The following is a 13,505-nucleotide window of genomic DNA, read 5'->3' on the forward strand; positions in this document are numbered from 1 at the left end:
GGTCATAAATTTCCCTCTACTGCTTTAGTTGTATTTCACAAATTTTTACTTTTGTGTCTTTATTACCAATCAATTAAAGATATCTAAATTCCCTTTAGACCCAAAGGTTATGGGCACAGTTAATTTAGTTCTGTGGTATGCCTTTATTCTGGGGCTTGGTCCTTATACCCAGTGTGTGACCTTATGTGCCCAAGTTGTTCACGAAGTATCCTCCCCTGTGGACAAGCTGAAGCTCCAACATTTCCTAGAAGTGTACAACTTCCCATATCTCATTTCCACTCGGCCTCATAGCAGCCACTCTCTATTAGTCTTGCAGGTTTTCATCCTGTACATATAAAGCCTGCCCTTTGCAGCAACTTGAGGGAAACTCTCAGTCTTCCGTGCCTACCCTCTGTATAAAGCTTCCTCATCTCTGGTATTCTGCTCCACAAATTCTAGCCATCACAGTGACTCCAAACTCTGATATCTGCCTCAGCTCAGCATGAATACTACTCCACTCAGCTTTCTTTCCCTGTACCAGAGTTGTAACTGGAGAAGTTAGTGCCCATTCTGAGGCCTGGGCAAATAGTAGGGTTAACTTGACTGTTTCCCTTCTTTTAAGGATTATAGTCTTGTGCCACCTGTTGTTCAATGCCTAAAAAGGACTGCCTTGCATGTTTTGTTCAGTTTTATAATCATGTAGGACCTGAGGGCAAGACCAATACGAATAATTCTATTACAGCTGTATGTATAAGGTTCCTACTCAAAGTCCATATATATATATTTTTTAAGATTTTATTTATTTATTTGACAGAGATCACAAGTAGGCAGAGAGGCAGGCAGAGAGAGAGGAGGAAGCAGGCTCCCTGCAGAGCAGAGAGCCCAATGTGGGGCTCGATCCCAGGACCCTGGGATCATGATCTGAGCTGAAGGCAGAGGCCTTAACCCACTGAGCCACCCAGACGCCCCCAAAGTCCATATTCTTAACTACATTAGTAAATTATCTCTATGATGGGATTCCATATTATAGAAAAAAATGTTAAACACTAATATGTTGTTTTTTTACCTATTAGAGAGGGAGAAGGCACAAGTTGGGGGAGGGGCAGAGGGAGAGTGAAAGAATCTCAAGCACAGATTAAGGGCACAGTTTCTCCCCATGCTCCTTAGATGCCCTGAGCATGGAGCCCTGACTTGGGGCTCAATCCCATGACCCTGAGATCATGACCTGAGCTGAAATCAAGAGTTGGGTGTCCAACCGAGTCACCCAGGTGACTATCATTTCCAGGTGCCCTGGAAATACATTCTTAATAATATGGAAAATATCAGCAGGGATTAAAGAATGAGAGAGATGAAAGGGTACGAGATTGTTGTCAGAGACTAGGGATGCTGGAATGAAAGATTTCATAGATGAAATACATGATAACAAGATCTTACAGGCCTAGATGGCTTAAACAGAATAGTGTAATTTCTATGTTTTGTATAAAGAGAAAACAGTGACCTGACAGCCACTGGATTATGGTCTTTGATGGCAAGAACTGGGTGAATGATGATGGAAAATAAGCAAATCTCTAAACAAAAGGAAAACAGGAAAGCAGGACAGGTAAATTTTGAGAAAATGCCATTAGTTCAGTTTTGAATAAATTTTAAGTTTTCTTAGAAATCTATACGACATCCGGGGACTATCTGGGTAGGCAAGTGAAAAGACAGATCTGTTGCAAGGAAAATATGGAGATATAGATCTGAAAGTTATTACCATAAAGATTATTATTGAAGCAACAGGACTGGATGAGATAATATAAGAAGAACATATACCTTTAGAAGAGGTAAGAAACCTAAGGTAGAAACCCAGGGAATCCCAATATTTTAGAGTAGGCAGATAAGAATACTAAGAATGAATGTTCAAAGAAGTAAAAGGCAATGGAAGGCAATGTGGCTTTAGTGGTTAAGAACATGGACTTTGGAGTCAGTTCAAATCCCAGCTATTATAAAGCTACATGACCATGAAAAAAATTACTTAACATTTCTTTCTTTGTTTTCTCTTCTGTAAAGCACAGTGAACAATACTAGCACTTGCCTAATGACAGACAATCATGATAGCTATGGAGGCTCATTCAGCCCCAAAACTCCTGTCCTCTCAAACTTTATTAGTAAAGAAGACAGCTGGATCAACAAATTTGAGTTAGCTCAACAGAGGAACAGAAAGGTTCCCCCTCTTTAACACGGCTACTTCATTTACAAAGAAGATTCCATTAGGACATAGCTACACAGATATTTCCTACCCTACCTCAATAATAAATATGTAGAACATTATGGAGGCAGGGTTTCTTTCCACTGGAACTTTGGACACAGTGCATGCAGACTATGACAAAGTTATAGGATAAGAGTGGGATTGTGTGTTTTCTCCTACTACTGTCTCTGTAAACTTTTCCTCAATAAACTGTTTTAAATCTATATCATACGGTACTACAGTGCTGTGCTGCATGACTTCCTTGAAAGATATTTCCTTATAGCTCTTCCTCTTACTTACTTACTTCCTCATTAAAATACAGTAATACTTGTAAAGAGTTTACAAACCTGATTGGCACACAGCGTTAGGTAAAGGTTAGCTATTTGTTTTTAAAAGGAGAATCAGGAAAGACTAGCAATGTTCTAGAGTCAAATCAAGAGATAACAAAGGAGAACTGGTAAACAGTGTCAAATGCTATCAAAAATCAAAGAATGAAAATAGGACACTGGGTGTGGCAACAGAGTGGTAAAAGTCAGATTGTATTAGGTTAAGGGTTGGGTTGGAAGTAGGATAAAATAGGGAATATAGAATGGTTTTTCTAAGAAATTTGGTGGCAAAAAAGTGCATAGGTTAGTGCTTTTTTGCTTGCAAGTGACAGAAATCTAATTCGAACGAGCTTTGTAAAAGGGCTTACTATAAGAATATTGTGATGTCTCAGAAGGCAAGGTCAATAATGTGGCTGAGTCTCAAAAGCATGTGGAACCAGGATCTTCAGCTATTCTTTTTCTTGTTCTACTCTGTAGGTTTGTTTCACTTTCTCTCCTTCTTTCTCCAGACTAGTTGCATTGCTGCTCTGGCCCACATGGTAGGAAAGACGGCTATCAAGAGCTCTGGAGTTTAACATTTTACAATCCAAGCGTGCAAAAAGATAAAGGAGTTTGCAGTTTGAGTTTTAGAATTCCTAAGACAAGGGGCACCTGGGTGACTCAGTGGGTTAAAGCCTCTGTCTTCAGCTCAGGTCATGATCCCAGGGTCCTGGGATAGAGCTCTGCGTAGGGTTCTCTGCTCAGCTCAGCAGGGAGCCTGCTTCCTCCTCTCTCTCTGCCTGCCTCTCTGCCTACTTGTGATCTCTGTCTGTCAAATAAATAAATAAAATCTTAAAAAAAAAATGTCCTAAGACAAGACTTATTCCTAAGACAATTCCTAAGGCAAGACTCTGGCTCTTAACCTAAGTGTCTAACCCTAAATGAATCCGCAGTAGCCAGGGATGATAGAGGTGAACGGACTGGAGTATAACATGGCTATTCCTATTGCAAATATGTATGAAATGCAATGGGATGTGGGAAAGTTCAAACAAAATAGGTATGCACTATAAGGATACAGAGTATTTTTTTTTTTTTTTTGAGGAGTAGGTATTATAAAGGTGGAGTTTTAGTTTTTGTTGTTTAGGCCAGGGAAGGCATTTGAACATATTTATAGGAATGGGAGAAACCAAAGGGATAGGATTAAAGATAAAGGACAAGGCATGGGTTATTTAACAGAGTAAAATCTGAGAATCAAAGGGAAAGAATGGAATTTAGTGCACAAGTACAAGGACTGGCCTTTCAGAGAAACAGGCCTTTATGAGAGGGGAGGGAAGAAAATACGAATGCATGCTGGAACAGGCAGGTCTAGAAAGATGAAGGAAACTGGTGGAAATTGGACCTGAAGATCTCCCATGAAGTATGTGGCTAAGTTACCTCTTGAAAGTATAGGAGATGCAGTAAAGGGGGTAGTTGAAAAGAATAACAAATATTAACATTCCTGGCAAGAGGAAGAGAATGGAAGCTAAAAGGAAGAGGTTAAGGTTTGTCAAAATTAAGAGTCCAGCTCAGACTGGAAACTAAATTAATGAAGGTGTCAGAAGTACAGTGTGAATAAGTAATGTTCACTAGTCCATGAACAAGAGCTCATAAGGCACATGATAGAAGATCAGGGGAAAGACAAAAAGGGGTGTTGGCCAAGAAGACTGAATCAGTAATTTAACTCTTATGGTTAAGTCACTAGTGAGTAGCAGTAAAAAGATAAACTTTATTCTACTCCTGACAAGTAATTAAAAATTCTGAATTACTGTTATTCAAATAGTACTGTCAACATTAATGGCTTTGCTGCTTACATATTAGAAAAATTCCTAAGGGCACATTTATACATGCTTTAAATATACGGTCTAAAGAAAACAAATTTGAACCCTAGAGAGATTTTTAAATTTGAAGGTTTAAATATGTCATCTTAATTTTGCTGCAGTATTTTTATTCTACCATAAAGCTAGCCATGTATAAATGTGCCCCTAACCCAAAGTCCATCTCCTGATACATAGAACGAATCAGTTTCTTTGGAACACATACTTGTGTCATTATGTAAATAATTCCACCTGTAAAACAGGAATAATAATAGTATATACCTCACAAAATAGATTATATGTGAGGAGCACCTGGGTGACTCAGTTGGTTAAGCATCTGCCTTCGGCTCAGGCCATGATCTCAGGTCCTAGGATTGAGACCTGCATAGGGGTCCCTGCTCAGCAGGAAGCTTGCTTCTCCCTCTCCCTCTGCATGTCACTCCCCCTGCTTGTGCGCCATTAAATTAACACAAAATAAGTTATGTTAATTTAATGAGTGACTATAAAGTGCTTAGAATAGTGATGGATAAATGGTAAACACTCAACAAAAGCCAGACATTATTAGTACAGTTATGAACCTGGGGCAGAATGACTTCTAAATTCTTACTTACTCATTCTAAAAGTAACATATTACTAGAACAATAATTGAAGATATAAATTAGTCCATGTCCTTGTTATGCATCTTAACAGTGATTTTTAGATAAAAAAACAAAGCAGCAAGTTAAACCAAAAATGAGTAATGAATTAATTTTCACAAACAATAAGATTTAAAAGAACTTTAAATATATTGAAATAAAAATTTATTCAAAAGCAATAAAATAACAGCTTCTATGAAGTATGAGCTACATGTAATAAACACAGTACCAAAAATCTCACTTTTCAGCACATCAACATCTTCATTTAATTACAAATTTTCTCCCTGGAATAAAAAAAAAAGATTAGCTTTTGAAATATTATTAATTTAGCATTAATGTCCACTATAATAATCAGGAGCATCACTTGAAGCAAGAGTGGGAAGTATTTACTCAATTAAGAAATATGAATCAGAAAAAGTCAATAATGGACCACATGGAATATAAAAAGCAAGTAAGTCTGGTTGGGGGGCATTGGGAGGGAGTGCAAAATCAAACTAAATTGATATAAAAGACAAAAACAGAAGACATAAATATTTAGACAGTGATGTCACACCATGGTTTGAGGGCACAGTAAGGAAGATAGATGAAGGGCTACCTGAAAATAGTCAGTGAAAAAGAAGAGAAGTAAGAGCAGGAAGGGAAATGACAAGGAAGACCTGTGTGCACAAAGAAACAGCACAACATAGAGAAGTAGAGAAATATAGGAAAAAGGCCCGGGAGATTTTTCTGTAAGAGGGAGAGAAAGAGAACAGGGGGAGGTGTAGAGGGAGAGAGAGAGGGGGAAAGAGAATCTCAAGCAGGCTCCACGCCCTGCACAGAGCCTGACGCAGGGCCTGATTTCACAACCCTGAGATCATGACTGAGCTGAAATCAAGAGTTGGACGTTCAACTCATGGAGCCACCCAGGTGCCCCAGGTCCAGGAGATTCTAAAAATACAGGTCAAATACTTTTGTCATACTTAAGTCAGGGATTTGAAAATGTTACCATGTCCTTAGGTATTACCTATAGTCTTTCTTTGCCTTGTTTCTTTCCAGCTCTGTTTTCAGTAGCTGACTTTCTCAGTTCTTATTTTTCATCTTATTGCATGGCATATGGACCACATTTGTTAACTATGTCTCCTTTTTGGAAATAAGATGGATACAAATAATACTTCTTGTAACTTCCTAATAAACTGTGAATTAGCTAATCAATCAAATTCACAGCACAGTATTCCACCATTCAAATCTAAAACAGGAGTTTTTAACTTTATCTCTGAATTCCTTTGATAATGTGTTCAAAATTTTGTGCATGTGTAATTTTTTGTGACTTCTGAAGCTTTTGTCAGCGGCTTTATTGTTAATAGAACTGGCAACAGAGTTAACTGTTAGGAAAATCATTTGGGCTACAACACAAATAAAAGACTAACACTTATTAAGCGCTTCTCACACAGTCATTTCTAGTTTTTTTCTACTGTATCAGTGGACTTTAAAACTGCACACTTGGTGGGGGCACATGGGTGGCTCAGTGGCTTAAGTGTCTGCCTTCAGCTCAGGTCATGATCTCAGGGGCCTGGGATCGAGTCCCACGTTGGGCTTCTCTACTCAGCCGGCAGTCTGCTTCTCCCTCTGCCCTCCCTTCCCACCCCCGTTCTCTCTCTCTCTCTCTCTCTCTCTCTCTCTGATAGATAAAATCTTTAAAAAATATATAAAACTGCACACTCTGGAGCAGGGCTGGATTAAGCCCAACGAATACCCTCAACACAGCCCAACAATGATGCCCCCTCACCTGACCATTGCTTAAAATAAGGAGCTTAAGGGTTCTTAACACAGATCAGTGCATGACTTAAATGCCAGCTTGTTTTGCTCTCTAGAGAAGTGAAACTCACACCATAAATCAGAAACCAATGTAGTATCTTGAGGACACCTTCAAATCAAACTTAAACCTGAGTCACTCACTATACTGAAGAAAAAGATACATTAACAGTGCATATTGAATTGCAACAAGGCAGATGAAGACAATTACAAAACAATCTACTACACTTAAGTGTGGTGGTGAAAGGGTTAAGAGCATTATAGCTAGAGTAAAAACTGGTGCTCCCCTTCCCTTGGCACCCTAAACTCAAGCTTATTTTCCTTAAAGGTTAATTCAGGGCTGTTCTGGAGTCTGCATAAGCAGACATGTAAAGAGGTGAAGATAAAGGTCAGATACAATCCACCTTTAATCAGATAAATTATCTTTGTATCTGATTGACATATTTGGGTGGTTTCTTCATGACATCTCATTTAGATAATACTTTCCTTGGCTTAAAAAAGTTTAACATTTCTGCTTTTAAATCAGAGACCAATGTAATATCATACTTTCATGTGGGTGAAATGAGCTAAGGACCAGACATGGCCTATAGATCAAGGTTCTACAACCCAATTTTATGTGTCTTTTTTTTTTTTACATTTATTAATGCAATGTACATATAAATGACCATGAAGTTAGTTAGACAGTAAAATTATAGGAAGTCAAAGTTTCTTTCAATGGCAGCAGTCTTGCTCTGAATTTTCTCACCTTCCATTAAAGACAAAACACACCCCTAACCTATTAGGGCTAGTGGGGAAGGAGCCCCTACAGAGAAAGTATTAAGATGATGTCTTCAGTCACCTCTCCCTTAAGATTAAAGTTTAATACACAAGTAATGACCATCCAAAAGTGGAATAAAACCCACAGATCAGCATTTGTCAAGCATCAGTCCCAGCATGGGTCCCAAAGGTATAGTGAATGAGTTCTGAGCAAACCAAAGAACCAGTCCCTTCTATCAAAGATGAAATTAAGCCAACACAGGTAATGCAGTTGACAGTCATGAGCTATGAGGCCCAGGTGAGATTAATGTTGTGTAGCGACTGTGGTTTATACAATTAAAACTCAGAATATGACTAGCAATAAACAAAACTATATGTGAACAGAATTTAACTTTGGCTGGATTTTCTAAAAAAAAAACTGGAGATAATATTTTGCATATTTTAATATGGCTCTGGGCTTCCATTGTAACAGAATAGGTAATAGTGCCCACTACAATAGAAGAACCATTTGGTAACTATTAAGGTAACAACAGTACCAATCAATAAAGATTAAATGAGTCAATTTATGTAAAGCATTTATTTATTTTTAAAGATTTTATTCATTTATTTGAGAGAGAGAGAGAGAGTGGGTACAAGTGGGGAGAGGGGCAGAGAGAGAGGGAGAAGCAGACCCCTTATTGAACGGGGAGTCCAGTGCAGGGCTGGATCCCAGGACTCTAAGATCAGGACCTGAGCCGAAGTCAGACACCCAACTGAGCCACCCAGGTGCCCCTATGTAAAGCATTTAAAATAGTGGCTGGTGGGCGCCTGGGTGGCTCAGTTGGTTAAAGCCTCTGCCTTTGGCTCGGGTCATGGTCCCGGGGTCCTGGGATTGAGCCCCGCATCGGCCTCTCTGCTCCACAGGGAACCTGCCCCCCCCACCCCCAGCCTGCCTCTCTGCTTACTTGTGATCTCTGCCTGTGAGATAAATAAATAAAATCTTTAAAAAAATAAATAAAATAAAATAAAATAGTGGCTGGCAATAAAATCTTTAAAAATAAAATCTTTAAAATAGTGGCTGGCATATGGTAAATGTGATGTATTACCATGATTACAATATGTCACTGTACTAGTCAAGTTTATCCTATATAAAATAAGTTTTATTTACCAGAAATAGACTGTTGCACATCTAGGACTCTAAGACCATCGGAATAGAGTAGAAGTTCTCAAAGAAAGCAGTACTCCCCTCCTGGGGAACATTCTGAAAATTTGGTGGTAGTTCTTTTTGGTTGTCACTGCGCTGGGGAAAGCCTGTTGCTGGTATATAACCGAGGACAAAAGGTGCCAGATATATTTGCAGGGCCATTTCACCCAACAGAACTATCTGTCTGGCAATCCTACTAGACTTCCCTAGTCCTTTTATATTTTCTCATTTTCCAAGATAATTTTTACATACCTTTCTTGTTCTTAGTCCTCTAGAATCTTACCCTGCCACAGTTCCTAACGTTACTAAGAAAACCTTCACTAAGAAAATAAAGGCATTCAATAAAGAAATTGCTCCCTTCTCACCAAATCTTCTACTCCATGTGTTTCTGTACCCATATACTGCACTTTCTTTCCCACTATATTACATGAACAGTCTCTTCTTTTATCAAAGGCCAGTTCTACTTCTCTGCTGGATTCTCTCTTTTAGCCTACCTTAAGAACTTTGTACCTTCTATTCTCTGTCTTGAATTATCAGTTTCCCTGTCTACCAGATCACTCTCACCAATCAAATGCTGTTTTATCTCTTATTCTAAAAAAACAAAACAAAACAAAACTCTCTCTTGACATTCCATCTCCCTCATTACATCAAAAGAGTTGCCTGTTTTTGGTGTTTCCTTTTCTTCTCCTCCTATTCTCTGCTGATCACACTCTAACCAGGCTGGCTTTATCCTGTTACCCTAAAGCCTTTCTCATAAATGTCACCAACAGCTTGCACAATACCAAATGTATCAATTATTAATCCTCACTTTCTTTAGCAACATTTAATCTTTTCTGAAACATGTGCTATATTACATTTTCCTTATTTTTTCTATGTCTATGTTTAAATCTCAGCTTTATTGGATCCTCAAATTCTTGAATGCTAAAAATAATTTAGCCTTACTAACTTAGGCTTACTTTGGGAGCTGCTTTTTCTACCTCCACTAATTCCCTGGACTTAATACAGCATTATGGCTTTAACAACCATCTATATGCTGATGCCTGAATTTATAACTTCAGCCTCATTAACCCAGCAGTCCTTTGTTTGTCATCTACACTCGGACATCTAATAGAAATCTCAAATTTTATATATCTAAAGTCAATCTTTTGAACTCTCCATGCTTCCAAATCTGCTCATCTCCTAGTATCCCCAACTGAGTGAAAGCTCAGTTACTCTTACCAAAATCTCTGGAGTCTTCCTTAACTACTGTTTTACTCAAGACCTACATTAAATCCTGTTGGCTCTGTCTTCAAAATGTATCCAGAAATGGAACTATTCTCAACAATTCCACATCTGTCCTCCTGCCTACCCCAAATCATCTCTTGCGGGGATTATTACAAGTAGCCTCCTGGATAGTCTCTGCTCTTGCTCCTTTATCATCCATTCTTCCTAAAAGAGCCAGAATGATTCTTTAAAAACATAAATCAGATAAATGTCACTCCCCTAAGCAGAACCTTCCAATAGCTTCCCATCACACTTCAAATAAAATCCAAAGTTCTCACAGGAGCGGTAACACTGCTGGAACACCCCCACCCCCACTTTAAAACCCAACAACTAGCATCATCTCTTATCTCCTACTATTTTCCTTCTTGTTTATACCAAACCAGCAATACCCTTCTAGCTGTTTTTTGCACCTATCAGGCAGGTTACCACCCCAGGACTTCAGTACCTATTGTTCCCTTTCCTCCAATGCTCTTCCTTCAGATATTGGGATAGCTTACTTCTGACTTCCTACAAGATTCTGATCAAATGTCACCTTCTTGAGACATCTTCCCTGACCACCCTATCTAAAATAGTACCCCCATCACATTGCATGCTCTTACATATTTCCACCTAGCATTGGAGCATATGTCTATTTATTTGTTTACTAATGATCTCCCCACTAAAACATAAACTCTGTTTGGACAGGGTCTTTGTCATTTCTGTTTATTTCTATAATTCTAGTGCCTACTGTATAGTAGATGCTCAATAAATAATGAAATGGCTGATTAAGTGATAAAAATAAATACAACCTTAGTTTTAAGGGCTATATGAAAACTAATTTTCAGGTATTATATATGATTTTATCAGGCATTATGCACAACTGCCTAGTTTACCACTTGAAATTTCATTTGAAAATTTTATTTAACAAGAATATTACTTAAATAGTTTTTTTGCCTTTAAGTAGTAAATTAAGCTCTTTTCAATGTGGAAAAATGAAGGTCTTTGTCTTGGATCCAATCTAAAAATGCTTTAAAAACTTTTTAGGCCACCAGTGCTATTTTGATGTGTTTGGAAATGAAAAAAATGAGCATTGGAAAAAACTGGATTTCTCTGGAAGGGATTCTTTATTTCTGCATGCAAATTATAGATTAAATACTTTTAAAAAAATATTGAGGGGCACCTGAGTATCTCAGGTGGTTAAGTGTCTGCCTTTGGCTCAGGTTATGATCTTGGAGTTCTGGGATCAAGTGCTACATCAGGCTCCCTACTCAGCCCAGAGTCTGCTTGTCCCTCTGCCTCTGCCCACCACCCCCTCCCGCCCCCTCCCCCATCCCCTTTCCCCCACCCTCCACCAGCTCCCACACGCAGGTTCTCTCTTTCTCTCAAATAAATAAAATCTTGAATGTTGAGTGTAAGGTATGTGTAATAGGAACAGAATTGCCTAATTATGATATGCTCAAGGAATAACAGAAGTAGAAAAATCATGTAAATGAGATACTCTGCCACTGTGGAAGTCTATGAACAAAACAAAGGTCACCTTAGTTTTTTACTAGAATGGTTTCCAGGAAGTCTAGAAACACAACAAATTTTGGAACTCCAAAAACATTTTCCAGTACAGCTGACCCTTGAATAATATGGGTTGACCTTTGAATAACAGGTTTCAACTGCACAGGTCCATTTGTATACTAATATTTTCAATAAATGTATTGGAATTATTTTTGGAGATTTGCAGCAATTTCTAAAAACAGCCTAGGACTACTGAAAAATTAAGAAAAATGTATGCCATAAGTGCATAAAATATATACAAATTTATTATAAAAAGTTAAGATTTATCAAGATTTACACACACAGAGACTGTATATGGTACCATCTGCAGTTGAAATGTAAACAAATGTAAAGATGCAGGATTAAATAACTGCATAAAAGTAAATGTAGTACTACTGTTGTAATCTTGTAGCCACCACCTGTTGTTACCGTGGTGAGCTCAAGTGCTGTGTTGCTTAAAACACTGTGTGACATTAATCGCAGTTCATCTCGCCAGTAAAATTACGTATCACAATAAAAAAGTGACCTCTTGCAGTTCTCACATATTTTTTTTGGTGTTTAGTGCAATACCATAAACTTCTGAAAAACATCAGGGGACCTATAGGAAGTGCTGCTATTGATCTTGGAAGTGCTCCCAAGAAGCAGAGAAGAGTTGTGTCATTACAAGAAAAAACTGAATTGCTTGGTATGTATCATAGATTGAGGTGTGCAGCTGTGGTTGCCCGCCATTTCGAGAAAAATGAATCCAGTGTAAGGACCATTGTTAAAAAAAAAAAAAAAAAAGGGAAATTTGTGAAGCCATCACTACAGATTGGCGGGCAGGTATGAAAACCTTGCACTTTTTATCTTGTGTTGAAAATGCAACATTTATGAGAGTAAAAGAATGCTGTAAGAAAGGCATATGCCTATAAGACTCTAATATAATTCAAGAAAAAGCAAAGTCATTGTATGATAGCTTAGAGCAAATGAAAGGTGAAGGGTCTAAAGCTGGAGAATTTAATGCCAACAGAGAGTGGTTTGATAATTTTAGAGATGGGTTTGGCCTAAAAAATATCAGGGTAGCCAAGCAGCAGCAGCAGACAGTTCTGGAACACCATTAAGAAAATCACTGAGCAAATGGTGGAAGTTGGATTGGTATCGTATAAAAAGAAATGCAAAAGAAAAAAAAAAAAAGAAAAAAATCACACAGAAATAGTGATGTATTTCTATAAAGCTACACCAAATGTACCTGCCTCTCCCGTCTCCCCTTCCACCTCCTACCCCTTCTGCCTCTGCCACCCTTCAGACAATAAGATCAACCCCTGCTCTTTCTCAGCTTACTCAGTAAGAAGACAAAGATGAAGACTTTTATGATAACCCACTTTCATTTAACAAATAATCATGCTGCACAGTTAATTACCTTACCTTTTGTATGTGTTTTCATGTGAAAATCTAGTAATGTATGACAAGAACTGTGAGACATTTCTGTGTCATCATCACCTAAGTACTGATTGTATAAAACATCAGGTGCAAGATTTGTATGGAAGTGGACAGACTATCCTTACATAGATTAAAGGTGAGTAATAGGTAATATAAACTTCATAATGTTTTTTCTTACCATTTTATAACTTCGCTTTCAAAGAATAACACCATACAGTGTGCCCTTCTCTCTATTAAATGAAGAAGGTGCACAACAGCCCATCATCACTAGTAAGTGATTTTTAAGAAAATATAACACTGTTTCCAGTGCTGTATTATAAATATGACTAGAATATTGTTTGCCATAAAAATTTTATGATTCATCCATTAGTGTATAGGCTAAGCTACCATAAAAGCATTCATATTGCTACTGCTTCCTTTTCAATGCATGAATTATTATATCTATAAATAAATATGAATTTATTTTTTACATTACCTTTTCATTTTTAATATCTAGTGTTAGTTATGCATATAACATCTACAGTGTTTTATAAAATAGTATTGATATACATACTGACAAAATGTAAACAG

The 13,505-nt window shown here is 37.8% G+C and overlaps 1 protein-coding gene across 1 annotated transcript in view; it reads right to left on the reverse strand.

Annotated features, from left to right (window-relative positions):
- Nucleotides 1-5,134: 5,134 nt before the first annotated feature.
- Nucleotides 5,135-13,505, reverse strand: part of CCDC18 (coiled-coil domain containing 18) — a 105,710-nt gene continuing 97,339 nt past the window's right edge. Inside the window, exon 29 of the mRNA XM_080800905.1 lies at nt 5,135-5,283. Within this exon, the coding sequence (XP_080657031.1) occupies nt 5,269-5,283 (15 nt within the window). The 3' untranslated portion in view covers nt 5,135-5,268. The remainder of the gene's footprint in view (nt 5,284-13,505) is intronic.

This window comes from Martes martes (genome assembly GCF_963455335.1).
Source record: "Martes martes genome assembly, chromosome: 4".
In the NCBI taxonomy this organism is placed as follows: domain Eukaryota; kingdom Metazoa; phylum Chordata; class Mammalia; order Carnivora; family Mustelidae; genus Martes; species Martes martes.